Below are 25240 nucleotides of genomic sequence, written 5' to 3' on the forward strand. Positions count from 1 at the left end.
GACTGCAAGAGTTCGAGGTGATTGATATGAATGGTATTCCAAGCAGAACATACACCTTGAATTTGGACAAAAGAATCTGTGATTGTGGGATGTGGCAGCTGTCTGGGATTCCCTGCCAACATGCAATCTGCTCAATATTGCACATGAACTTCCCTACCATTGATAAGTTTGTAGATGACAGGTTGCAAATTTCAGCATATATGAGAACGTATGCTGAAATTATTCATCCTATTCCAGACAAGAGAACCTGGCCAGAGGAATGTGAAGATAAGCTGCAGCCACCTGTTAGGCATGGCAAAGCTGGCAGGCCCAGAAAGGCTAGGAGGAAAGACCCCACTGAAGAGAGAAAGAGAAAACCTGTGTCTACACTTAGGTGTAGGCACTGCCATGAATTGGGGCACAACAAAAGGTCCTGCCAATACAATCCAAACAATGCAGAAAGACCCAAAAAAAAGGTATTGCTTCTGTTTATATGTTAGCATTCTGTTTGCTACTGTTTTTTCTGTTTTATTAAACCTACTCATTTTTTTTCCCCCTTATATCAGAGAAGAACAATCCCAACCATGGAAAGCCAGTCAGCTAAAAGTCAGTTTGGTTCATCTTCTTCCTCACAGCATCCAGAATCACAGATGCAATGAAACTGGGGATTTCCCTTACGTAAATTTTTTGGATAATTGCTCAATTGCTCAGTTAAAAATTTTTTGGATAATTTTTTGGTTCATCTTCTTCCTCACAGCATGTAAATTTTTTCTATAGCTCAGTGAAATGTTCTCTGCATATAAATTCTTTGGATAGCTTAGTGAAATGTTCACTGTAAGTATTCTGTGTATTCTGTGTAAATTTATGAATTAGTGCATATGAGGAGTATTCTGTGTGTTGACAGTGTTGATATGAGGAGTATTCTGTGTTGACAGTGTTGAGAGTGTTAATTTATGAATTAGTGCTTATGAGGAGTATTCTGTGTGTTGACAGTGTTGATATGAGGAGTATTCTGGGTTGACAGTGTTGATTTATGAATCAAAATGGTCTGTTATTGCATGCATTCCAGGACACAGCTATTTGCATCAAAATGGTCTGTTATTGCATGCATTCCAGTACACAGCTATTTGCATTTCCAGGTTTCCAAGCAGGCCAGCCAGGTTTCCAAGCAGGCCAGTATTAAGCAATGTATTACACAACTCTTTGAAGTATATTTATGAATCAAAATGGTTTGCATTTTCAGACTTCCAAGCCGGCCAGTATTAAGCAATGTATTACACAACTCTTTGCATTTCATCACTTTCATAATCAAAGGCAGTTCCAACCGAAAATCTGTAATTCAAACTGAAATGATGCATTGTTTTCAGGCCATGGAAGTTGCTGGTTAAATTATGGAATATGAAAAATTGGTTTATTAATTGAGAGGTCATTTTGGTCTTTTTATTTAAGGGTTTTTAGGTCATTTTAGTGAAAAGGGTAATTATGTCATTTGGCATGCAGGACATTTTTGTCATTTCAATTGAAAAGGGTAAAACAGTCATTTACCCTTTTTTCTGACGGAAACTGTTAAAGTTAACCACTGATGGGTGGGCTTTTGGTGTTTTCATAGTTAACGGGTGGGTATTTGAGAAAACATCAACCCTTGGGTGGGAAATAGTCATTTGGCCTAATCAAAAATCTTATTATCATTTTTCTAAACAATTGAGTATGAACTAATTAAAATATTCAATCTCCTCTAATCAAATCCAAAATCAAATCACATTTAAACCGAGTTTGAAGCTTGGTTTTACAAATCAAATTGAACTTGAGTTAAAGATATTTCAACTCGTCTCCTTTTAGGTTTAAATTGATATCAAAGTAACTCATGTTCGAGCTCAATTTATATCAAATTCAATCCTGATTATTTTATATTAACCCTACTAACTAACGATTCAAATATAATACAGTAAGCCTTTGATAATTATCTCATTGAATATTATTTACTTTTAAATGTTAACCGCTCACACAAAATTATTATTGACAAACCTTTTTTTTTTTTTAAAATTAAGAGTATAATCAAAACACATCTATTTTTATACCATACCGTTAAGGATAGTAGTAATCCAGTGTGAGATTTTTTTTTTTTTAAATAGAATAGATAGCTCCAAATAATGTCGAACTCATTGGCTAATTCCAACACTACCAAGGTATAATAGAAATGCAAGCACAACACAATTTAATAAGCCAATATACAGCAGCAAGCCGAAACAATCTAACATAGTCCAATAAAAAGCCCAAAATAATTCACGACGATCCAATAATGCAAACCTCAGAATAATAGACTATGATCCAAAGCTAAAGGAGTGGCCCAACCCAAAAAAATTATGTCAAAAACGTAAATAAATCACTCAATTCAAACCAAATCACGTAATCCAATTAACCAAATGGAAAGTCAATGCAACCAATCTTCAAATGAAAAACAGTTCCAAAAAATAAAAGGAAAACCAATCTCTCCAAGGCAGTAAACAAATCCGAAAATAAAAGAAATCAAGGATTGTAAGTACTCACGGATTTCTCCAACCGAAGGACACAAGTCACAGTAGCACTGCGGGAGATATTGGTTGCCTAAAAAAGAAAAAGGGAAACCCAGGGTTGACTCTGGCCGGAAATAGAACTTTGTGGTCGGAGACAAAGCTATGTTGATAAAGAAACCACAAAGATACCGGCCTATGACCCCAAAAAGGAGAGAACATCCGAGGAAGTGCGAGTGGGTGAACAGAAAATAAGGAAGCAACGCCGGAAAAGGAGATCGGTAATAAAGAACTCACAAACATACACGTCTGTTGTCAGAAAAGAGAGAGAACCTTGTTAGAAATCCACTAAGGGGCGGGAAGAATGAAGGGTCTTTGTTCTTTGATGTGGGGTGACAATGCAAATTCTCAAAAGTATAGGGTGGGTGCTGAAAAAAATTAAATCTTGGTTTGGGGCAGAAAAGACAGGTTCAAAAAAATTGGTTGCACAAAATAAATATTGCTCTGATACCTGTGAATGATTGAATTGCATATATTTATGTGTATTGTACATGATACATGATTAAATTTATACAGGAGTCTACTGACCCTACAAAGAAATAAATCATAAACAAAAAAGAAAACTAATAACAGTAAAAAGGAAAATATCTTAAATATATTCAAAATGTATTTTAATATATGCTATATATAAGTTGCATAAGTGCTTTAAGATTCAATATTTCTTGTCTTAGCTTAAAGAAGAATGTTCTAACAATGTGTTATATAATCTGTCAAATAAGATACTACCTTATTATCTTATACATTATTTCCTGCTTTTTTCAACTACTCTCATTATTTTGTATTTTTTCTCCGTTTCTCTAATACGGTACATTTAATGATAGTGTAAAATTTTTTTTTCAGGAATTAATTGGTGCTTTTTTTGAATACTCTTTCTTCTGTTTGTTCCTAGTCACTAACACTAATTGAGGTGCAAACCATCTTCCAACTTTCAATTTTGATGAATTGTTTGTATATGTAATTTTAAGCTTTTTTTCTAGTTAACCAACTGAACTATATCATGCATCTATGTAAGAAATATCATGGTGAGATGCGGACATTCTAATTTATTTGATATTTAGGCTTGTTGATACTTGCATGGCGTGATGGATGGAGTGTCTTGTGCCAATGGCTAAGATTTGAAAGTAATTACAATTTGGGTAAAAATTATTATCATAAGTACCATAAACAAACATTAGAAGTTTCGATTTTCACTTGATTCTTTTAAAGTTTTACCAAGAGCAAATGTTATTTTTCAACATAAAGTTTTAATTCATGAGTTAGCTATTTTGTTTTATAGTTGATTTAATTTTTATGAGTTGGGGTTAATCCCATGAAATCAATTGATTTATTTTTCATCAATTAGTGGGGAATTATACGTCAAATAATGTTAGAAAACTTGAATATCCAAGTGTCAGCTTGGCATGCTATAAGTATGTCTTTATGTATTGGGTATTTGATTCTCATTGTTTCATTATTCTACCTACTTGGTTTAAATCTTTAATTTCCATAAAAGTATGCAATATCAAGCATATGTACTAGAACTTTTCATCGACATTTTCTGTAGCTAATTTTTTTAAAAAAAAATTGTTTTAACATCTTTATATAGTTCATTTGTCTGGTGATCACAAGGATAAAAGAAATGCTAGTATTTTTGGGAGACGTAAAACAAGGAGAATTGCCATACAAAAATCTCAAATTGGTGAGAATATTCACCCAAGTCACTGCTTTGTTAAGTTATTATGTTCTCAAAACACATCATGCATGCTTCATCTGCTTCAAAGAAAATTTCAAATTTTCTCATAGGTTTATCCAGTTTTTCTTATATCAAAAAACACTACACATATAAGAGAAAAGTAAAAAGGATTTTTGCAATCTCATCCTTTAAAATCTGTAGATTTTCTTTCTTCTACTTTTTGTTCCTCAATCAAATATTATTATGTACTTCAAATTGTTTCTTTTGACGGGAAAACTGTTAATTAGAGTCTATGCTTACAATTCCTGCAAGATGAGACACCAAAGGCAGAACAATCAAGAGAAGGAAGTACCACTTGGGACAACAAACACACATGGCAGCAAAGGAGTGGAGTAGCGAGGACTACCAAATTTGGAGAGGGTGCGTGGCAACCTATGGGAAAGCTTGACTGCAATGAGGATGAAAGGAGAAGGGAAGGATCCAAAAAGAATTCAGAGAAAAAAAAAAAATGTAGTCATGACCTTTCTTTCCTTTGAAATTTAACAATTCCATTATTGAAAGATTAAATAAAAGTGGAAAGTAACACTATAAAAAAAATTGATCTTTGGTAATAAAAAACATCTTAAATAAATGTTAAAGGATAATATTACTCCAATCAGGGATAGATATGAACTGAACCAACTCAAATCAAATTGATGTTTGATGTAATTAGATACAAATTCAAATTGAAGTTTTAGTTTAATAGCTCATTTTGAATCATTCTTTAGCGATATTGTTTATTTTGTTTTGTTAATAACACTATTTATCTTGTCAATAACATTATTCAACTTGTTAATACCTTTCCAATGATATCTTTTACTAACTCGAATTTAACATTATTCAACTTGTTAATACTTTTCCAATGGTATCTTCTACTAACTCGAATTTAATTTGAACATCTCAAAATGGATTTAAGTAGAACTCAAGGCAATAATGCAAACCCAACTCAATTTAATAATCAAATATGCGGCGCTCACAATGATGGACAATGATCCAAAGCTAAAGGAGTGGCCCAATCCAAAAAGTTTATTGCAAAAAGTTAATAAATCACTCAATTCAAACCATATCACGTAATCCAAGCAACCCAATGGAAAGTCGATGCTACCCAATCTCCAAGGCCCAAAACAACTCCAAAAAATAAAGGGAAAACCAATCTCTCCAAGGCAGTAAACAAATCCAAAAATAAAAGAAATCAAGGCTATTGTACGATCTCACGAATTTCTCCAACCGAAGGGCACAAGTCACAGAGGCACTGCGGGAGATATTGGTTGTCGGAAAAAGAAGGAAACCCAGGATTGACTCTAGCTGGAAACAGAACTTTGTGGTCTGAGACAAAATATTCAAAATAGAGAAAAGGAAAATATCCATAATATATTCAAAATATATTTTAATATAGGCTATATGTAAGTTGCTTTAGTGATTCAAGATTTGATATTTCTTGTCTTAGCTTAAAGAAGAATAACCCAACTATATGTCATATAGTTGGTTAGATAAGACACAACCTCATCATCATAAACATTATTTCCTGGTCTCTTTAACCACTCTGACTATTTGTTTGATATTTAGGCTTGTTAATATTTGCATAGTGTGATGGATGGAGTGTCTTACACCGTTGGCTATGATTTGAAAGTAATTATAATTTGGGTAAAGATTATTATCATATGTTGCAGTAAATAAACATGAGGAGTTTCCGTTATGTCTTACCAACAGTTGATGTTATTTTTCAACGTAGACTTTTAGTTCATAAATTAGCTATTTCGCTTTTTGGTTTATTTCTTTTTCATCAATTTATATTAAAAAAACATGTATATCCACTTATTATCTTGGCATGTTATAAGTATGTCTTCATGTATTAGGTATTTGATTATCATTGTTTCATTATTCTACTACATGGTTTAAATCTTTAATGCCTCTAAAAATGTACAATATCAAACATATGTTATAGAAAATTTCATTTACTAGTGCTCTAGTTAATATTTTTTAATCATTTTATCATCTTTACATGGTGTAGGTGTGCCTCATCATTTCGTTTTTCAGGTGATCATATGGATCAAAGTAATGTTGATGCTTTTGCGAGACTTTTGTAAAGCAAGGACAATTGCTATAGTGCATTATGCTAGCCTGCAATGAAACAATGTGCTCTAAAATACCTTCTTTGGTATGTACATTTTTTGACATGGTGACATGATCAAGCCCCAAGTCTGTGAAGCAATGATATAGTGGTTTGTGGCCTTAACCGTTTTTAGATTTTCTCCAAGTCACTAGCTGTTTGGTGTTAGTGAACTTAAATTTTTCGACTCTGTGCCTAGATCATATGCAAATGAAGAAAATAAAATATGAAATTGATAGAGCTGAAAGAACGAGTCAAAAAAAGTTGATACAATTTTATGAACAAGAAAATAGTGGGTGCGTCAAGTCCTTTAATCTCATCTAGTTTATTCAGAAAAATTCTTGTCATGTATCTTGTTGAAGCTACTTTGACTTCCTTTTTGTTTCTTTCTCCAAACTATCAATTAACAAAGGATAAATATCAATATTTGAGTTGAAACGATACAAACAACCATAAAAAGTGCAACTTTATGAACATTTGTATTAAGAAATTACTTAAGGTTTTAAAACTTTAAGAACTTGAGATTATCATATACAACATGTGTTTTTTGGCAAAACATACAAACATAGAATACTTCTTGATCTCCACAGGTTCAAGAGATGAGAATTTAGAGTTTTTTTTTCTGGCATCTTTTAATTTTGTTGAGAATATATAAGTTTTGTCAACATCACAAAGATCTTAAAATTTACAACAATTTTCATCTATTTGGAAATGTTTTATCACTGTCAAAACAATCACAAGCTGCCTCAGCAGATTTCCTTTTCCTACATTTCTGTCATGCCAACTTCACATTCCTCTTATCATCACAATAAGTTTAAAATGTCGTAATGACACGATTAAGCCCAAGATAATGAAGCAATGATTGAGCGGTTTATCCTTCAAAACTCTTCATATTTTCTCCATTTTTGTAGTCGTGTTGTTGTTTGTGTGCTTAATTTTCAAAACAGCCAAATCACCTACAAAACCAAGAAAAATAGAATATGAAATTGACACAGCTATAAAAATACATGAAACATTTGATATAAGGGTACAATGGCAACTTATAAATTTCTGAAGCGATGAAATTTTTTTAATCTTATCCATTTGTTTCACGAGATGCCTTGTCTTGTCTTCCTTTTTCTATTTTTCAACAAATTGTCAAGTAATAAGGGACAAATATCAATATTTGTGTTAATTACCAATAAAAAAATCAATATTTGTGTTGCAAATAGGCTAACCACCAGAAAATAACATGACTATTAGAGCAATCCTATTAAGAACTTACTTGGTAAGGATTGGAACTTATTTGATCTAACAAGTCTTTTTCAGTAAACTATATAAGCAGAACACCTCCTGATTTCCAAAGTTTGTGGGATGTGATTATAGAGATTTTTACTCTTATAGTTCCTACAGAAAAGACGTGAACTTGTAATTATTTTAGAAAGCTAAAAAATTACACAAGAATTTGTTTCAAAGTTGGAAATATCTTACCACCATAGAAACTAATTGATCACGAGCTATTGCAGAAATGTCATAAGCTGAACTTTTTATTCAAGTTTTTTATCAAAGGTGATACATAACTCCTTCAAAGTTGTGTGGATTTCATTTCAAAATTCTTCCAGTATTCACCTTAAATATTAAAACATTCAAATTAAGGAGACATTCTTCCCTAGAATAAAAGTGTTTGATGGTGGGAATATGTAAGAATAAGACTACATAAAAAGATCGAGAAAGAATATCTCATGTGTTTTGTTATATGAACATTGACTGGTTGTACTGCTTTAGCAGGATATACAGAGGTTCATTGCATGGTTTTTCTCACCACTTGGTGGACTCCATATGCAAATTAAATAGTAGGGTACATAATATGCAATTAGATGCGTGAAGCAGAAATGACGTTTGATCTTGTTGAAAGTTCAAATATGCTTACATGAAGTTGGAGAAGGAAAACTTTAAGCCCCCAATTATTTCCGTAATGTTAATTTAAGTGTAGGGATCCAGCATAGCTTTGTTTGCATACAGAAAGTAAATAATGATTCCTTAGATAAGCTATAAAAAGTAAACCATGGATTAATAATGACGCATTTCACAATATGACTTTGCCCAAAATGAAAGCAATGAGATAAAAATTAAAAAATATCCGTACACACAAAAATGAGATTGATTCTTGTTGCAACAGCTAGAAGATACAATCTCTGTATTGTAATTTCAGCTAGGTTTCCAAAGCTCCAAACCTGAAGCCAGGAGTTAGGTTCTAACAGTTGCTTATGTTAAGTTGGAGACAGTGGCACCTGAAGAAAAATGAATCAGAAGGAATCACGAGAGTTGGAAAAGAAAGTAGCAAGGATCTTTGGCATATGTTTTTTTATAAAAAATTGCAAGTATTGCTCACTTTTGATTGCCTTGGAACCACAAGAGTTGAGACAATCTATGAGATGACAAAGTAAAGATGTTTTTGAACAGAGGAACCACTTTCAATTTTTAAGTACTTTGTTATCAAAATGCCATACTCCTGAAACTAGAGCAATATTTTTATTTGCTTCTTGCTGGGAAAAAAAATGATAAATTTTAAATTAAATTACATGTACTAAAACTTAAATTCAACCAAAAATGAGATTGACCCAAAACATTCAAGTACCTTGAAAACCTACAATCTAAGAATTTTGTTGACAGCTCAAAATTTTGTTCTATTCAAACGATCTAATAAAAGTAAAAATAAAGTTAGTAAAGTTTAAACTTAAGGTGATTTAGTTATTTTCAAAACAATAAAAAGTAGAAATAAAAATAATATAATGGTTTATAAGTTAGAAGTAGTGATAGACTTAAAACCAAAGAAGATCAAGTTTTAAATCAATTATTCAATTTGAGAATGAAGATAGCTCAATACTTGCCTTCTTACCCTTAATTGTAGAAGCATATAAATAGAAGTCAAAATTATAAAATTTGCTTCAAATCTCTAAAATCATACAAATTAAACAATAATATCATCTAATCTGTATTCAATGACCCTCTCAGAAATTGAAAGAATAAGTGTCTACATAAAAGGATCGAGAAAAAAAATTTATCATGCTTGCATAAGGTGAAAATCTACTGGTTGTTCTGCTTCAGCAGAATATATATTTCAACTGTTGCCTCTAAATGTTCTTTACCCGAATTCAAAACTCACCAAAAATTAAGCATAATATTAATTAATCTGTTACCAAAAGATCCTCTGAGGAATTGAAAAATGAAACAAGAACATGAAGAATTTACTTTATTTAGAATTCCAAAAGTTGGAATTTTCCTAAGTTGAAAAGTTTCTTGAGTTACCAAATAAATTTATGAAATTAGAAAAGTTGGATTAGAATTAGAGATACAAGGTATTATGTTAAGTTGATTAAAGTTAAATGAATTACCTGGACAAACCACAATTGAGAGATTCTTGTTGATCATCAGCTGCCAAAGTTCAAATGAGATTAATAACTTCAAAATTAATAGAAAAGATGTTGGATTAAGTGAAACTCTGAACAATAGTTGAGGTGTCATCAAGATATTTTACGAATCTTTGATGAAATTAGATGCCTCCGGTAAAAGCTGTGGGATGGCAGGGTTACCAATAATCAACTCCATTCATGAACTACGGTTGATAATCGTTAATTTAATGTTCATTCTTGAAACAAGGATTCGTGGTAAGAACCAATCCAAAAATGAAAAGATTCTTTAGCGAGAAAAAAATGATAAGGAGGTAAATATCCCGTCAATTTTGTGTTATGAAGAATCTCACAATTGAAGACCCTTTAATTGTGTCTTGAGCATTGAAAATCTTCTACAGCCTATTACTCGTGTGTTTCTGTTTTCTTTTCTTTTTTTTTTTTCCTGTATTGTCTCTTAAAAAAAAAAAAGACTCCACAGCAGACAGCAATCGTCACTACCAGATCTCAAATTCTAGCTAGCTTATTTCAGCATTTTTGTTTGAAATCACGGTAAGCTTTTATCAAATACTTTGTCTACTTTCTATTTTATTTTTTAATTCATCATGAATTTCTTTTGATATGATAAACCCTAACTTCTCCCATTGGAATCTACTATTCCTATCAGGAGATCAAATTACTTAGAAGTAATAAAACTAGCAAGGCACATATGGATCCACAGATCTTGCTCCGTTCTTCTTCATTTCTAATCATTGAATTGACAAAATCCTGTAATAGTAACAACTCCATGATTCAATGGATGCTGGAGTAACGCGTTTATGCTTCATTTAGAGTGAGGAAGAACAGATGAGGGAGAAAAAATTCTGCATTCCGTTAAAATCCGGACCGTTTCACTGCCCTTCTTTTAGTAGAAAATATCCGCTGTCTTCTTGGGCCTTCATTTTATAAACGCTGGTTTGGGCCTTCAGTTTACAAACACTGGTTTGGGCCTTCATCCTATATTACAAATTTAACATGCAAATAAATTTGTAATATAAGTTAAAAGTTTCCATATAATACATTAAAAATTGTCTAATTGGCTATTACATCTATATAATACATTAAAGATTATGGTCCTGCTCATTTGGAAGAGGGGTTGAGAGTTTTTGGATTGCATATTGAAGCCTTTGTGATACCATTCATACTTACACAGAAGGAATACCTCTTTGTCAATATTTAGGATAACATATATTTGTCTCTCTTTCTTTTTGTTTTTTGTTTCTTTTGGGTGAGTTACTATGTCTTTAGGATGCCACACGTATGCAAGTCACTCAAAAATTGAGCTTTAGAATGTGGTGAAACAATTTTGGTGAGCACATGATATGTTTAATCTGCTATTTAGGCAACTTTACTTCTTGTAGCATGTGCTTACATTGTTTTGATGTAATTCATATTGTCAGGGGAAGAATATTGTTTGAGAAAAGACCTTAAGGTAAAAGCATTTAAGACTTACTATGTTATATCAAGTCAGGTTAAGCCTCATTCTGTTGTCCTAATTTCTTCTTTTCAATTTGTACGAGAGATTTATTGAACTTTTAACTGCATAAATTTGAACTTTGTTTGGAAACTCACTGGCATTGTACTGCTTATTGAGTTATAATGCTCTCAAAACACATAGTGTATGCTTCATCTACTTCAAATATATTTTTAAATTTTCTTATGAGTTGCTCCAATTTTATCCTATATCAAGAAGCATTAGACAGATAAGAAAAAAGTAAAAGGGTTTTTGCAATCTCATTCTTTAAAATCTGCAAATTTTCTTTTCTCTGCTTTTTATTCCTCAATCAAATATTATTGTGTACTTCAAATTGTTTTTTTTTTACAGGGAGATTGTTAATTAGGGCCTATGCTTAAAATTTCTGTAAGATAAGACATCAAATGCAGAACAATCAAGAGAAGTACCACTTGGAACAACAAAAACACATGACAGCAAAGAAGTGGAGCAACAAGGACCACCAAATTGGGAGAGGGTGCATGGCAATCTGTGGAAAGACTTGATTGTAATGAGGATAAAAGGAGGTGGGAAGGATCCAAAATGAATTCCAAAAAGAAAACTGTTGAGAAGGAAAAAGAGAAAGAGTTTCAGCCTTTTGAAAGCTATAAGGATTAATTTATTTGTTTGAGTTTTTTATGTTTCTTAAATCTATATTAATTTCAATGTAAGAAAAATGAGCAAGATAGATCAATTGAATTTTCATTATAATTCTGGAAAATTTTTTTAATACAAGTATCAGTTTAAAATTTTTGTTATGATATTTGAGTACAATTATCATTCAATATAAGTTACAACAACACTTGTTATTATAATAAATATTTAATTTAAGAATAAAATATTTAGATATAATTTTAATTTCGTTCAAGAATAATTATTTTAGGAGGTAAAATTTTTCACTTTTATGAAAAAATTTTAACCCCGTCTTGAATGTTGCTTTATGATAATTTTAGGAGATTAAAATTTTAATTTTGTCTCCTTAAAACTTAAGATTTTTGTTTTGATAATTTTAAAAATGATTTTTATTTTTGTTTTAAAATAATAATTTTAGAAGACTGAATTTTAATTTCGAAATTACATCCTTTTATCTTCAATTTTCGCTTTTTACGCATCACAGCTCACCAACTTAAGATTTCGCTTCTATTCTATACATTAACCAAACATATCTGTAATCAGTTCTTTTCTTTTCATAATTTTCCTTCAATTTCTCGAGAAAATTTCTAATCCTAATCTACTTATCTTTATTAAACGCCGATGGCCACGGGCCGAACCTCCGTCCCTCCCGATTCGGACGATGAAATTGGCGCAATTAACAACACCATTACAAGACTTCTCAGTTTTCATTGCATCCGTGACCGTTTACGCTTCAAGAGAAACCCTAACTACAGTCAGATGAAGGGCCAGATAAAGCCGGCTTTCCACCGCTATTGGCTCCACCATTTGTTGCGGAAGATCATACAGTCAGATGAAGGGCCAGACCGTTTACACTCTTTTTTGTTGGTTAATAAGACTTGCTGGCTATTTTGTTTTCGTTGGCTATTTTGAATTGGAAAAATACTTCGATGCATTACGTTTTAATACAAATTATCAATTTGGAAGCAAATCGATGATTCTCTTGGTGAAGTTTAAAAAAAATGTGCACCCGTTGGTATCAACATAAATGCGATTTAGGGTGGTAGGATGAGAAAGGATTCTCTGATGTTATTTTGTAGGTTGAGAATGCACACCTATATTCGAATTTGACATACGCTTGATGCATAGATTACCATCAAAGAACTTTTTTGAGAGTGAATTTTCATGCTTAGGCGATTTCTTGGTTTGGTGAAAGCTTCATCAAATGATAGTCTTTTTCTATATAGCATCACAGCTCGTGGTGATATACTGTAGGAAATGCTTAAAAAATGATGAGTTTCATGCATGTACTTGACGGGGTTGAACTGCGTCCACCAGTTTCTGATGTTTCATGCAATGGTCTTGCTGCCAGGGTATACTTCTATACTTGCCCTATTATTTCTTTGAGATCCTTGTTTGTTAGATTTGAGTAATTTGATAACTAATCGGAATAAATCATGGATGTTATTGTGTCTATGCATATGCTAGTCTAACATGGCTTTTACAGCTTGAAAAGTGCAGGATGTTAATTGAAATTGCTGGAAATTACTTAGATGAAGGGGCAAATCCTTTCCATGTAGTTGAGGCGTGCAATGAAGTTTTGGAAGGGCATGGTAGTGAAATTGGATCCATGATGAGGCATGAGCGTCTTTGCACACTTGCTGCCTTATTGCTTAGGGTTCTTTAAAAACTGTTGTTAAGATAAATGCTTGTAATCTCTTTATGTTGACTGAAATCTGTTTCTAACAAGTCATTAGCTACTTCTTTTAACATGGAAAATAAAAGTAATGATATGTTCTTTAAACATTTGCAGATTGTTATAGTTGGAGATGATTGTGCATTGCCTCCACCTCAAGGCATAGCTGGATGAAGAGGTTTGGCAGGCCCTATTCTTGTTCACAAGGTTCTCTGTTTCTTCCTTTTCCTCCTTACATATATGCAAATAGGGGCCTTTCTTGCATATGCACTTACTTGTTCACGCTTTAGGCCTTTTCTACTATTACTTGTTCCAGTGAAAATTTATCTTTGTATTGGTTGATTTAATTTTTTGTCTTTATCCTTTCATATATGTCTGAACTGTTCTTACGCTAAATTTAGTTCTGATTATGCATGTGGAGTTGGAAAGTCAGGTTGCTGGAGCTAGCTGCTGCTGCTGCTGCTGGCCTTTTCCTTTCTTAAGTTACTCTGTTACTGCTGAAGCAAAACGTGCATCTGAAATGGTTGGGACAATGGGTGTTGCCTTATCTGTTTTTACACTGCCTGGGCAGGTTTCAACATATCGTCTGGGTTCTGGAAAAATGGAACTTGGTCTTGAGATTGTGAGTTATTTTCAGAACAACATCTTATGCATGAAGTATATAGTGGTGAATATAAAGTTTATTAAAATGTGTTTGGTGTAAATAATATGTTGGAAATAAATTGAATTTCATTCAATATTTCAGAATTTGTCAGGTTTTATCTTGAGTTGATTGCTTCTGATGCTGTGCACATTAAAGTGGTCAAGTATTCTTGTGGATCTTTTACAGGGCCACTGCTTACAGTTAGTTCCTAGACATGTAAAAATTTGCTTCCTTGTTGACAAAATTAAATTGAACTAAGATAAGTTTCTTTTCGGCATTGTGAACCTGGTGCTGCTGTTGTGGACCTTCAACTTGTAGATGCAGTTGTCTCTCATGTGCTTAAGTGGATATTGTCAAGGGTATGCTCAATACCTGGGAGATATCTTATTTTACAGGATACATTTAGCTTTGTTCATTTAAAGAGAATAAAAAAGAAAAGGGTTTTAAAAAAAGGTTAAAAATTATTTCTCCACTGAACAAAGTTCCTGGGAAGGCTTGAGAAAAAATTACTGGTACTTTTGACATATTTTCTCTGCAACATGTGCATACTCAGCTAAATTGAATGAAAAAGCTTCTTCCTGATGGGGTTGCATGAAGTTAAAAGAAACAGAAAAATCTCAAACTAGTCATGCATTTTGAAGAGAAATTACAAACCAATATATTTCTGATTTTAGTGAAATTTTGTAAATGCAGCATAGGTGCCACTCTATGGTACTGATGATTGTAGCAGGCAAAGCAGTCCCTAACTTGCCATTGGAGCATGGATTGGCTGTCAATAGAGTGTACACAGGATTTGCTATTTTTTGTTGTCTTTTCACTTTGTTGAAAAGATGTTTCATATGAATTGTTGGACTTCAAGAATTAATGTAATTATTAATTTTCATTTAATATAAAATTTTTTTTCCCAAATTTACCATAGAAATAGAAACTTATTTTTTTTATCTTCAATTCACAACACAATCAAGGAAAAAAATTTGTTCTCAATTTACTACATAATCAAGGACAAAAAATTTTGTCTTCAATTCACCATGCAATCAAGAACAAAAAAATTTGTCTCACATTCACCACACAATCAAGGAATTTATGTTCTTTTTGGAACATAAATTCCAGATTTCTTGTTCCAGTATTAGTCCAGTAACAGGAGTGCAGCAGCAAGGAAGAGCCAACCCAGCACCACATCTTCAGCATGTATTTCATCCCCAAACACATTAAAATCTCCAGCAAACATCCTGATGCCACTAATCCAGCAGTAGTGATCAGCAGCTTCAAGGCAAAACTCCAGATCTGTAGCACCCTGTAACTGCATTTTTTGACATGGTCACATGATGAAGCCCTAAGTCTGTGAAGCAATGATCTAGTGGTTTGCGGCCTTAACAGTTTTTAGATTTCCTCCAAGTCACTAGCTGTTTGATATTAGTGAACTTAATTTTTCCAATTGTGTGCCTAGATCATCATCTGCAAAAGAAGAAAATAAAATTGATACAACAGATACAGTTACAACTCACAATTAAAATAGTGGGTGAATCAAGTCTTTTAATCTTATCCAGTTTACTCAGAAAAATTCTTGCCATGTATCTTATTGAAAATACTTTGAGTTCCCTTTTATTTCTTTCTCCAAACTATTAATTAACAAAGGACAAATATCAATATTTGAGTTGAAATTAGACAAACAACCATAAAAAACATAACTTTGAGAACCTTTGTATTAAGAAATTATCTAGTAAGGACTTGGGATTATCATATCCAACAAACCTTTTCTGACAAAATGTACAAGTGGATGGCACTTTTTTGTCTCTACAAGTTCAAGAGATGAGATTTTAGAGTGTTTTTTTGTTTTTGACTTTCTTTGATCCTGATGAAAAGATATAAGTTTTGTCATCATCACAAAAATCTTAAAATTTAAAAGAATTTTTATCCATTTGGAAATGTCTTACCACGATTGGAACTGATGTCATGCTAATTCAGTAGATTTCCTTTACCTACATTGTTGCCCTATCAACATCACATTCCTCTTATCATCACATTAAGTTTAGGATGTCATAGCGACACGATGAGGCCCAAGTTTGTGAAGCAAAGATCTAGTGGTTTATTCTTCAAAACTCTCTATATTTTCTCCCTTTTTTTTAGTTGTGTTGTTGTTTCTGTGCTTAACTTTCAAACCTTGTAGCCATATCACCTACAAAACCAAGAAAAATGAAACACGAAATTGACACAGCTGTAGAAATACATGAGACAAATGATACAAGAGTACAATTGTGACTTACAAATATTTGAAGTGATGTAATGTGTTTTAATCTTATCAATTTGCTTTAGGAGATTTTTTGCCCTGTCTTCCTTTTTCTTTATGTTAACAAGTTGTCAAGTAACAAGAGACAAATATCAATATTTGTGTTGCAAATAGGCTAACCAATAGAAAATAGCGTGATTTTGAGAGCAATCCTATTAATAACTTACTTAAGGGATATGAGACTGTTTAGTTAATCTAATGAGGACTAGAATGTATCAAATCTTGTAAATTATATAAGCAGAACACCTTTTGATCTCTAAAGTATGTGAGATGTGATTTTAGAGATTTTTACTCTTGTAGCTTCTACAGAAACGACGTAAACTTGTCATCATTTCAAAGATCTAAAAATGTACAAGAATCTGTTATCAAAGTTGGAAATGTCTTACCACCATAGAAACTAATTACTCACAAGTTTATACAGAAATGTCATAAGCTGAACATCTTATTTGAGCCTTTCATTCAAAGTGACACATAACCTTCCTGTGGTTGTGTGGAATTCATCTCGAAATTCTTTCAAGATTCACCTTGAATATTAAAAACATTCAAATAAAGGAGATATGTTTTTCTAGGATAAAGCGCAATAAAGGAGACAGTGTTGAATATGCTTACATGAAGTTAGAGAAGGAAAATTTTAAGCTTTTCCAATGATTCTTGCAACACTGAATCCACGCATATAGGGGTCCTGGATTGTGTTGTCTATATTGAGTAAGTAAACAATAATTCCGTAAATAAGCTATGAAAATCTCTTAAATAAGATGACAAACCTAAATTGCACAAGATAAGCTTCAAATCAATTAGACGGAAAATATTTCAACTTCTGCCTCTAAATGTTCCTCCCCTGAATTCAAAACTCACAAAAAAACAAATCATAAGATTATCTAATCAGTTGTTGAAAGATCCTCTCAGGAATTGAAAAATGATACAAGAAATGAAGAATTTACTTTATTTAGACTCCCAAATATTGGAATATTCCTAAGCTGAAAAAGTTTCTTCGGTTACCAATAAATTTATGAAAATAGAAAGACACCTCGGCACCATGCAGTCAACTTCAAACACAAAACAGCAAAAGAGACCATCCAAACTGAAAGGCAAAAAATAATATTGCACAGCGAGAAAAAGAAACTGCAAACTGAATGTAGCTGGACCAGAATTGTAGAGGAAATTAAACAACATCATCTTGCTTAGTCATGGCACCAGCTAAGAGCAAACCAACAAGAACTACCAGTTCAGCATCGGGAAATTCCTCCAGAAGCGAAAAGGCAGTAATAAATTCAGACATATTCGTGAAGGAACAGTAGGGAAAGTAATCATCTTGCTCCAAGAAAGCCATAAACCTGGATGTAGCAGCAAAGTCTTCTAACATGCAGACAGGAAGAACCAACATCCACAAGAAACAAGGCTTCAAACATCCAAGTAGAAAGCAAATTGCTCCATTTCTGTAGCCGTGTCACTGTTTATGTACTTAACTTTCAAACCCTCTAGCCAGATCACTTGCAAAACCAAGAAAAATTAATCATGAAATTGACACAATTGTAGAAATACATGAAACAAATGATAGAAGAGTACAATTTCAACAAGTTGTCCTAAAGATCAATATTACAAATTTCTGAAGCGAGGTAATGTTCGTTAATCTCATCTATTTGCTTCAGGAGATTCCTTATCCGGTCCTTACTTTTCTTTATTTCAACAAGTTGTCGAGTAACAAGGGACAAGTATAAATATTGAGTGCTTTTGAGAGCAATCCCATTATGAACTTACTTAAGGGATGTGAGACCGTTTAGTTGATCTAGTAAGGACTGGAACTTATCAGATCTAGCAATCCTTTCATGGTGAATTATATATGTAGAACACCTCCTAATCTTCAAAGTATGTAAGATGTGATTCTAGAAACTTTTACTCTCACAGTTTCTACAGAAAACATGTGAACTTTTAATTATTTCAAATATCTCAAAAATGTACAAGAATATGTTATCAACGTTCGAAATACCTTACCACCATAGAAACTGATTGATCACAAGTTATTGCAGAAATGTCATAAGCTAAACATCTTATTCGAGTCTTTTATCAAAGGTGACATGAAACTCTCTTGAAGTTGTGTCAATTTCATCTCGAAATTCTTTCAGTATTCACCTTGAATATTAAAACATTCAAATTAAGGAGACATGCTTTCCTGAAATAAAAGTGTAATGATGGTGGGAACATGTAAGAATAAAACTATGTAAAAGGACTGAGAAAGAATATCTCATGTGTTTTGTTATATGAGCATTGACTGGTTGTACTGCTTTAGTAGGATATATAGAGGTCCATTACTTCGTTTTTCTCACCATCTGGTGGACTCTCTATGCAAATGTAAGAGTAGGGTACACAATATGCAATTAGATGTGTGAAGCAGAAATAACTTTTGATCTTGTTGAAAGTTTAAATATGCTTACATGAAGTTGGAGGAGGAAAACTTTAAGCCCACAACGATCTCTGCAATGTTAATTTAAGTGTGGGATCCTGCATAGTGTTGTTTGCAAAGAGAAAGTAAATAATGATTCCTTAAATAAGCTATAAAGTGTAAACCATAGATTAATAATGATGCATTTCACAATATGTCTTTGCCATAGACAAAAACAATGAGATAACAATAAAAATACCATACACACAAGCAGGAAAAATGCTGCTTGATTAACCGTTGCAACAGCTAGAAGATACAATCTCAGTATTGGAATTTCAGCAAGCAGACACGCAGTAAGTTTAGATCCGGAAAACTTAGACATACCAGGATTAGGTTCTAGCGGTTGCTTGTCTAAGTTGGAGACAGTGGCACCTGAAGAAAAATGAATCAGAAGGAAAATAGTAGACCCAGATTTGGAAAAGAAAGTAGCAAGGATCTTTAGCTTATGTTTTTATCAAAAAATTGCAGAGAGTGCTTACTTTTGATTACCTTGGAACCACAAAAGTTGAGACAATCTATGAGATGACAAAGTAGAGAAGTTTTGAAACAGAGGAACCACTTTCAATTTGTAAGATCAAAATGCCATCCTCTACTTCTGAAACTAGAGAAATATTTTCTACTTTCTTCTTGCTGGAAAAAAATGATAAAATACTAAATTAAATTATATATATTAAAATTTAAATTCAACCAGAAATGAGATTGACATGAAACATATAAGTACCTCAGTAAACTTCAATCTGAAAATATTGTTGATAGATCAGAATTTTGTTGTAGTCAAATATCTGACATAAGTAAAAAAAAAGTTAGCGAAGTCTAAACTTGAGGTAGAGGAATTATTTTCTAAATAACAAAAAGTAGAAATAAAAATTGGAGAATAATTCAGATGTTAGAAGTTTTGACAAGCCTAAAACCAAATGAGATCAATTTATAAATCTATTATTCAATTTGAGAATAAAAATAGCTCAACACTGGCCTCTATACATTGTTGCCTTGAATTGTAGAAGCAGAGAAATACAAGCCAAAATTATCAAATTTGCATCAAATCTCTTAACTCATACAAATTAAGCAATAATATCATCTAATCTTGTATTCAATGACCCTCACAGAAATTGAAAGAATAAGTGTCTGCATAAGAGGAAACATAAATTCAGAAAGAATTTATCATATACTTGCATAAGGTGAAAATTTACTGGTTGCTCTGCTTCAACAACATATATAGAAGTCTATTACTAGATTTTGTTCTCATCAATTGGCAGACTTCATATATAAATCCAAGAGTAAGGTAGAAAATGTGTAATTTTACAATGTTAGATATATAAACACAATGTTTAATATGCTTACATGAAGTTAGAGAATGAAAATTTTAAGCCTTTCCGATGATTTCTACAACATTGAATCTAAGCATAGCAGTCCTGCATTGTGTTGTTTACATTGAGTAAGTAAACAATGATTCCTTAAATAAGGTATAAAAATCTGTTGTTGAAAGATCCTCTCAGGAAACAAGAACATGAAGAATTTAGTTTATTTAGAATTCCAAAAACTGGAATTTTCCTAAGCTGAAAGTTTCTTGAGTTACCAAATAAATTTATGAAATTAGAAATGTTGGATTAGAATTAGAGATACAAGGTATTATATTAAGTTGATTAAAGTTAAATGAATTACCTGGACAAACTATAATTGAGAGATTCTTATTGACCATCACCTGTCAAAGTTCAAATGAGATTAATAACTTCAAAATTAATAGAAAAGATATTGGATTAAGTAAATATCTGGACAATAGTAGAGGTGTCATCAAGATATTTTACAAACCTTTGATGGAATTAGATGTATCTGTGCCATTAGGAAAATTAGAGAAAGAAGCTCGGATAAACAACTTCGTACTCCTTTGAATTATAGATGAATTTGCCATCTATTACAACTTTAGGAATTTGAGCAATCTTTGAGGAATATTTTCCCCTAACACTTTTCCATCGTTTTATAAGCAGTGGACAATCTGTAATATATAAAGACTGAAGTGAGGATGGCAGGGTTTGTAGGGATTTGAGTTTTGGGCATTTTATAATTGATAAATCTTTGAAGTTGCCAAGATCTGGAATGGATTTGAGGTTTGGGCAATCCTCAATGTAGAATTTTTCATGAGAGGTGTCGCTGCTCAGACTTGGAATTAATTTGATCCTTGGGCAATTGGAAATTATGAAATCTGTAAGAGAGGAGAGGTTGCTCAGATCTTGGATTGATTCAAGCTGTGGGAGATCAATGATTTCCAAACTTTCAAGAGAGATGAGGCCGCTGAGATTTGGAATTGATTCAAGCTGTGGGAGATCAATGATTTGCAAACTTTCAAGAGAGATGAGGCCGCTGAGATTTGGAATTGATTCAAGCTGTGGGAGATCAATGATTTGCAAACTTTCAAGAGAGATGAGGCCGCTGAGATTTGGAATTGATTCAAGCTGTGGGAAATCACGGATTTCCAAACTTTCAAGAGAGGTGAGGCCGCTGAGACTTGGAATTGATTCAAGCTGTGGGAGATCACGGATTTCCAAACTTTCAAGAGAGGTGAGGCCGCTGAGACTTGGAATTGATTTGAGCTTTTGGCATTCCTTAATGTACAACTTTGTAAGAGAGGTGAGGCCGCTGAGATTTGAAATTACTTCAAGCTGTGGGAGATTGTGGATTTGCAACCATTTTAGAGAGGAAAGGTTGTTCAGGTCTGAGATGGATTCAAGCAGTGGGAGTGAAATGATTTCCAACCTTTTAAGAGCGGTGAGATTGGTGTGGTCTGAGATAGATTTAAGTTGTGGGAGGTCTGAGATGCTCAAATCTTCTATTAGACTGGTGGGAACACCTTCTGTCACCGGCAATTTTGGACACTTCCATATTTTAATAGACTCAAGGCAAGGAAGATGGTGTAGACCTGAAGGTAAGGATTCAAGATTTTCACAACCCCATAAAGTAATATTTTTAAGACACGTGCTATTATCAAAGGACTCAGCAATTGACTTTAGCTCTTCACATTCATTAATATAGATGGATGTAAGTGCCTTAGGGAGGTACTCATTTCTACGAGGTGATAATGTTTCCAGTGCTTTGCAACGTCTAACATCTAGATGGTTGAGTGTCTCAAGCAACGGACCATCTAATGATATGCACTTGAGAGATTTACACCCAAAAACATTTATGGACTCAATAAGAGAACAAACACTTAAATCCTCCAAAAATTTCAGGTCTTCACATTCTTCAATCCTAAGCCTTTTCAGAGATAAAGGTAAGACATCGCTATCAATGAATGTTAGACTCTGACAGGAATTAATATCAAATTCTTCCAGAGATGATGGTAGCATGCCCCTCCTAATAGATCTTAGATTCTGACATTCACTAATCTCAAGAGAATTTATATTGGAAAGAAAATTGGTGTTTTCCAAACTTCGCCAAGATTCTATAATCTCTTCATTATGAACAATCTCCAAACGATCTACTCTTTGAGAACCTTTCTTTAATTTATCTTCAACTATCGAAATATTTGCAAGATCTTTAGAATCCAATTTCTCAAAATCAATTGAACCATCATTACATACCATTCCTTTACAATTATTAATTTCTAATTTGCAACCTATAGGATAATTTGATAATGAGACCACCAACCTTGGACAATCCTTAATAACAAATCTTTCTAATGAAGAAAAATAATTAGGAACTTCTCCAATAAGTTGGGGACATTTTTCAATAGTAAACACACGCAAATTAGAGAGCCATGACAAATCTCCTAACCAAGATGGAAAACTTTTACTACCATAGCCTCTGATTGTGAGTTCTCTTAAATTGATAGGAGGCTTTAGCTTGTCAAGTAGATTCATTTCTACATCTGTTGCTTGTGAGTTTACTTGATCTCTCCATTCTAGTATCAACACTTTTAGTTTGCTCTTATTACTTAGTATTTGCTCTTGTATGTGATTTAGATCTGTCACATTCTGTAATTCTGAAATGTGAAGCTCTCGAAGAAAACTTAAACTCCTCAAATCTTCCAAATAAGAACGTGTATCCTCTCCCACAATAAAATTAGACAACACTTGAAGATTTTTTAACTTTTCCATTCCATATGGCATCTCTCTCAATGAATTTTGACCACTTATATCAAGATGACATAGATTGGTCAGATATCTCATGTTGGAAGGTAACTCCATAAGATGAGAACATTTTTTCAATAGCAAAGTTTGCAAGTTAAATAACTGGCATGTTGACTCAGGCAAACTTCTTATCTTAGTATAAGAGAAGTTGAGATACCTTAGATGTACCATATCACCAATTGAATCAGGTAAATAAATAATTTGATATCCTTCAAAAGATAGTGCTCTCAACATTTCAAACTTTGGCAATAAATCAAAAATAACAGTAGCACTTATATAACACTCTGACTTAGGCTTCACAGGCAAAAATGTTCTTAGACTTTTTGCTTTTTCCAAGGTTTCAAATTTATTTTTTCCGGTATAATAATCAGGTTCATAAGTAAAATAACGAACCTTTTCCGGCAGCTCAACAATATTTTGCTCCGATCTAAAACTGATTCCTTTAAAAACCAATTGAGCAAGATCATGAACAAGATCATGCATAACATATTTACAACTATCACTACTCAATTGGTGGAAAAGCGACCTTGAACATAATTTGTGAAAACACTCACTTGCCTCATCCAATTGCTTATTTGATGGTTGAACAATACCTTCCGCAATCCATAAAAGTGCAAGTTCCTTCTCCTCAAATTCGTAATCCTGAGGAAAATTTGCACAATAGCCAAAACATCTTTTTAGATTCGAAGGAAGATAATGATAGCTTAGCTTTAATGTCGAGAGAATGTGATCACTTTCATCATATATACTCCATATTTTGCTTTCCAATATATTTTCCCATGAATCGCTCTGCTTAAAGCGTAGAAGACCACCGAGGGTCTTCGCTGCCAGTGGTAGGCCGCCACACCTTTCAACAACTCTCTTGTAAATTGAATCCGAAATTTGATTAGGAACAGCAATTGCACCAGTCCCAAATGCATGCTCCTCAAACAAGGACTTACAAGCTTCGTCAGATAAAAGCCTTAATCGATGAGTATGAGAGCATCTTATTTCTTGTGCAACATGTATATCGCGTGTTGTCACGATCATCATGCTTCCAGGTGCACCAGCTGTGAAAGGAGACATGAGCTTTTCCCATTCGTTGTACTCCACCTTCCAAATATCGTCTAATACTATCAAGAATTTTTTTCCACTTACTTCCTCTTTTAGCCTAACTTGCACTGCATTTAAATTATTTGGAACGGAGGACGAGAATTCATCAAGAAGTGCCTTTGAGATTTTGAGAACGTCAAAGGTGGTTGTGGTTGAAACACACACCCACGCTTTTTTCTCAAACTTGAAATCTTCCAACTCCTTGTGATTGTACACTTCTCGAGCAATTGTTGTTTTGCCGATCCCTCCCATGCCGACAACTGCTATTACTTGAAAGTTGGCACCGCTTTTCACCATTTTCAATAGTTCGGCTTCATCTTCATTTCTGCCATAAACCTTTTGTTGAGGCGGGACGCTTGAAGTTTCCCCTGGTTTTTGCAGTGCAGCGACGTTGTTTGGTGGCAGTCCAGGAAGCTCCAGCAACTGACGTTCTTTTGATATTTGCTGGTAGTGTTGTTCGAGCCGGCTATTGATTTTTTTGATCTTGAACCGCATCTGGACAGCGAAGAAAGAACTAGGTAAAGAAGCAGAGAGAAAGCTAAATCCTCTGCTGGAGCTAGCCTGGTGTTCTGCCTTGCATTTGCATCGCAAAGCTTCGTAGGCAAACTCATCCAGTAAGTCCTCCGCATCATAAGCCCAATGTTGAAGATTGTCAAACCAGATATTTACGCTATCATCTGACAGTTGCATGTCTTCCATTTTGCCAAGAAGATTTCCAATGAGTCTTAACTTCTCCTTCAGATCTTTGATCTCTGAATCTACCCCTCCAACAAGTTGCCAGGCAAAGTCCTGCACTTCATTGGACCCCAATATCTTGAACAACCTGTCAACGAGTTCGGAGACGACGGGCTGAAGAACGGCTTCCATGGTTCGATAGTTGGAAATAAGGAAAGATATAAGATTGTAACAAGAAGGGAAGAATGTGAGAAAGAAAGAGAAAGTTGTTAGTTTTGTTGATAAGAAGAGTGCTCAAAGCAAGAGGATATTTTCGTCAAAGTGATAAAAATCAACTTTGGAATGTTTTATTGTGATGCCAACTGTGTCATATTATTTTCA

At 33.3% G+C, this 25240-nt stretch overlaps 3 protein-coding genes across 55 annotated transcripts in view; 1 reads left to right on the plus strand and 2 right to left on the minus strand.

Moving 5' to 3' along the window:
* The window catches only part of LOC123220657 (protein ALTERED SEED GERMINATION 2-like), an 89906-nt gene extending 74775 nt beyond the window's left edge, over positions 1-15131 (plus strand). Inside the window, exons 1-6 of one of the 4 annotated variants that reach the window (XR_006503082.1) lie at positions 12423-13275; positions 13410-13580; positions 13716-13805; positions 14032-14220; positions 14344-14600; positions 14935-15131. Coding sequence is in view for 3 of the 4 variants with exons in the window: in XM_044643220.1 (XP_044499155.1) it covers positions 13192-13275; positions 13410-13580; positions 13716-13772 (312 nt within the window). In the remaining variant the exon portion in view is untranslated. The other 3 variants (XM_044643220.1, XM_044643219.1, XM_044643221.1) reach the window with 3 other exon arrangements.
* The window catches only part of LOC123220605 (putative disease resistance RPP13-like protein 1), a 95521-nt gene extending 70340 nt beyond the window's left edge, over positions 1-25181 (minus strand). For 11 of the 50 annotated variants that reach the window (XM_044643019.1, XM_044643021.1, XM_044643025.1 and 8 more), the window contains exons 1-3: positions 20778-25181; positions 20631-20670; positions 20310-20380 (exon numbers count right to left, since the gene is read on the minus strand). In XM_044643019.1, the coding sequence (XP_044498954.1) occupies positions 20816-25051 (4236 nt within the window). In that variant the 5' untranslated portion in view covers positions 25052-25181 and the 3' untranslated portion in view covers positions 20310-20380; positions 20631-20670; positions 20778-20815. Of the gene's footprint in view, positions 1-16383; positions 16418-16937; positions 17053-17137; positions 17225-17292; positions 18019-18286; positions 18437-18520; positions 18699-18960; positions 19079-19167; positions 19341-19447; positions 19599-19689; positions 19751-20309; positions 20381-20630; positions 20671-20777 lie in introns of those variants that run through there. The other 39 variants (XM_044643012.1, XM_044643014.1, XM_044643010.1 and 36 more) reach the window with 34 other exon arrangements.
* The window catches only part of LOC123220648, a 67420-nt gene that overhangs the window by 13882 nt on the left and 28298 nt on the right, over positions 1-25240 (minus strand). The gene's annotated exons all lie outside the window — the stretch shown is intronic.

The sequence above is a fragment of the Mangifera indica genome, chromosome 7, assembly GCF_011075055.1.
Source record: "Mangifera indica cultivar Alphonso chromosome 7, CATAS_Mindica_2.1, whole genome shotgun sequence".
Lineage (NCBI taxonomy): Eukaryota > Viridiplantae > Streptophyta > Magnoliopsida > Sapindales > Anacardiaceae > Mangifera > Mangifera indica.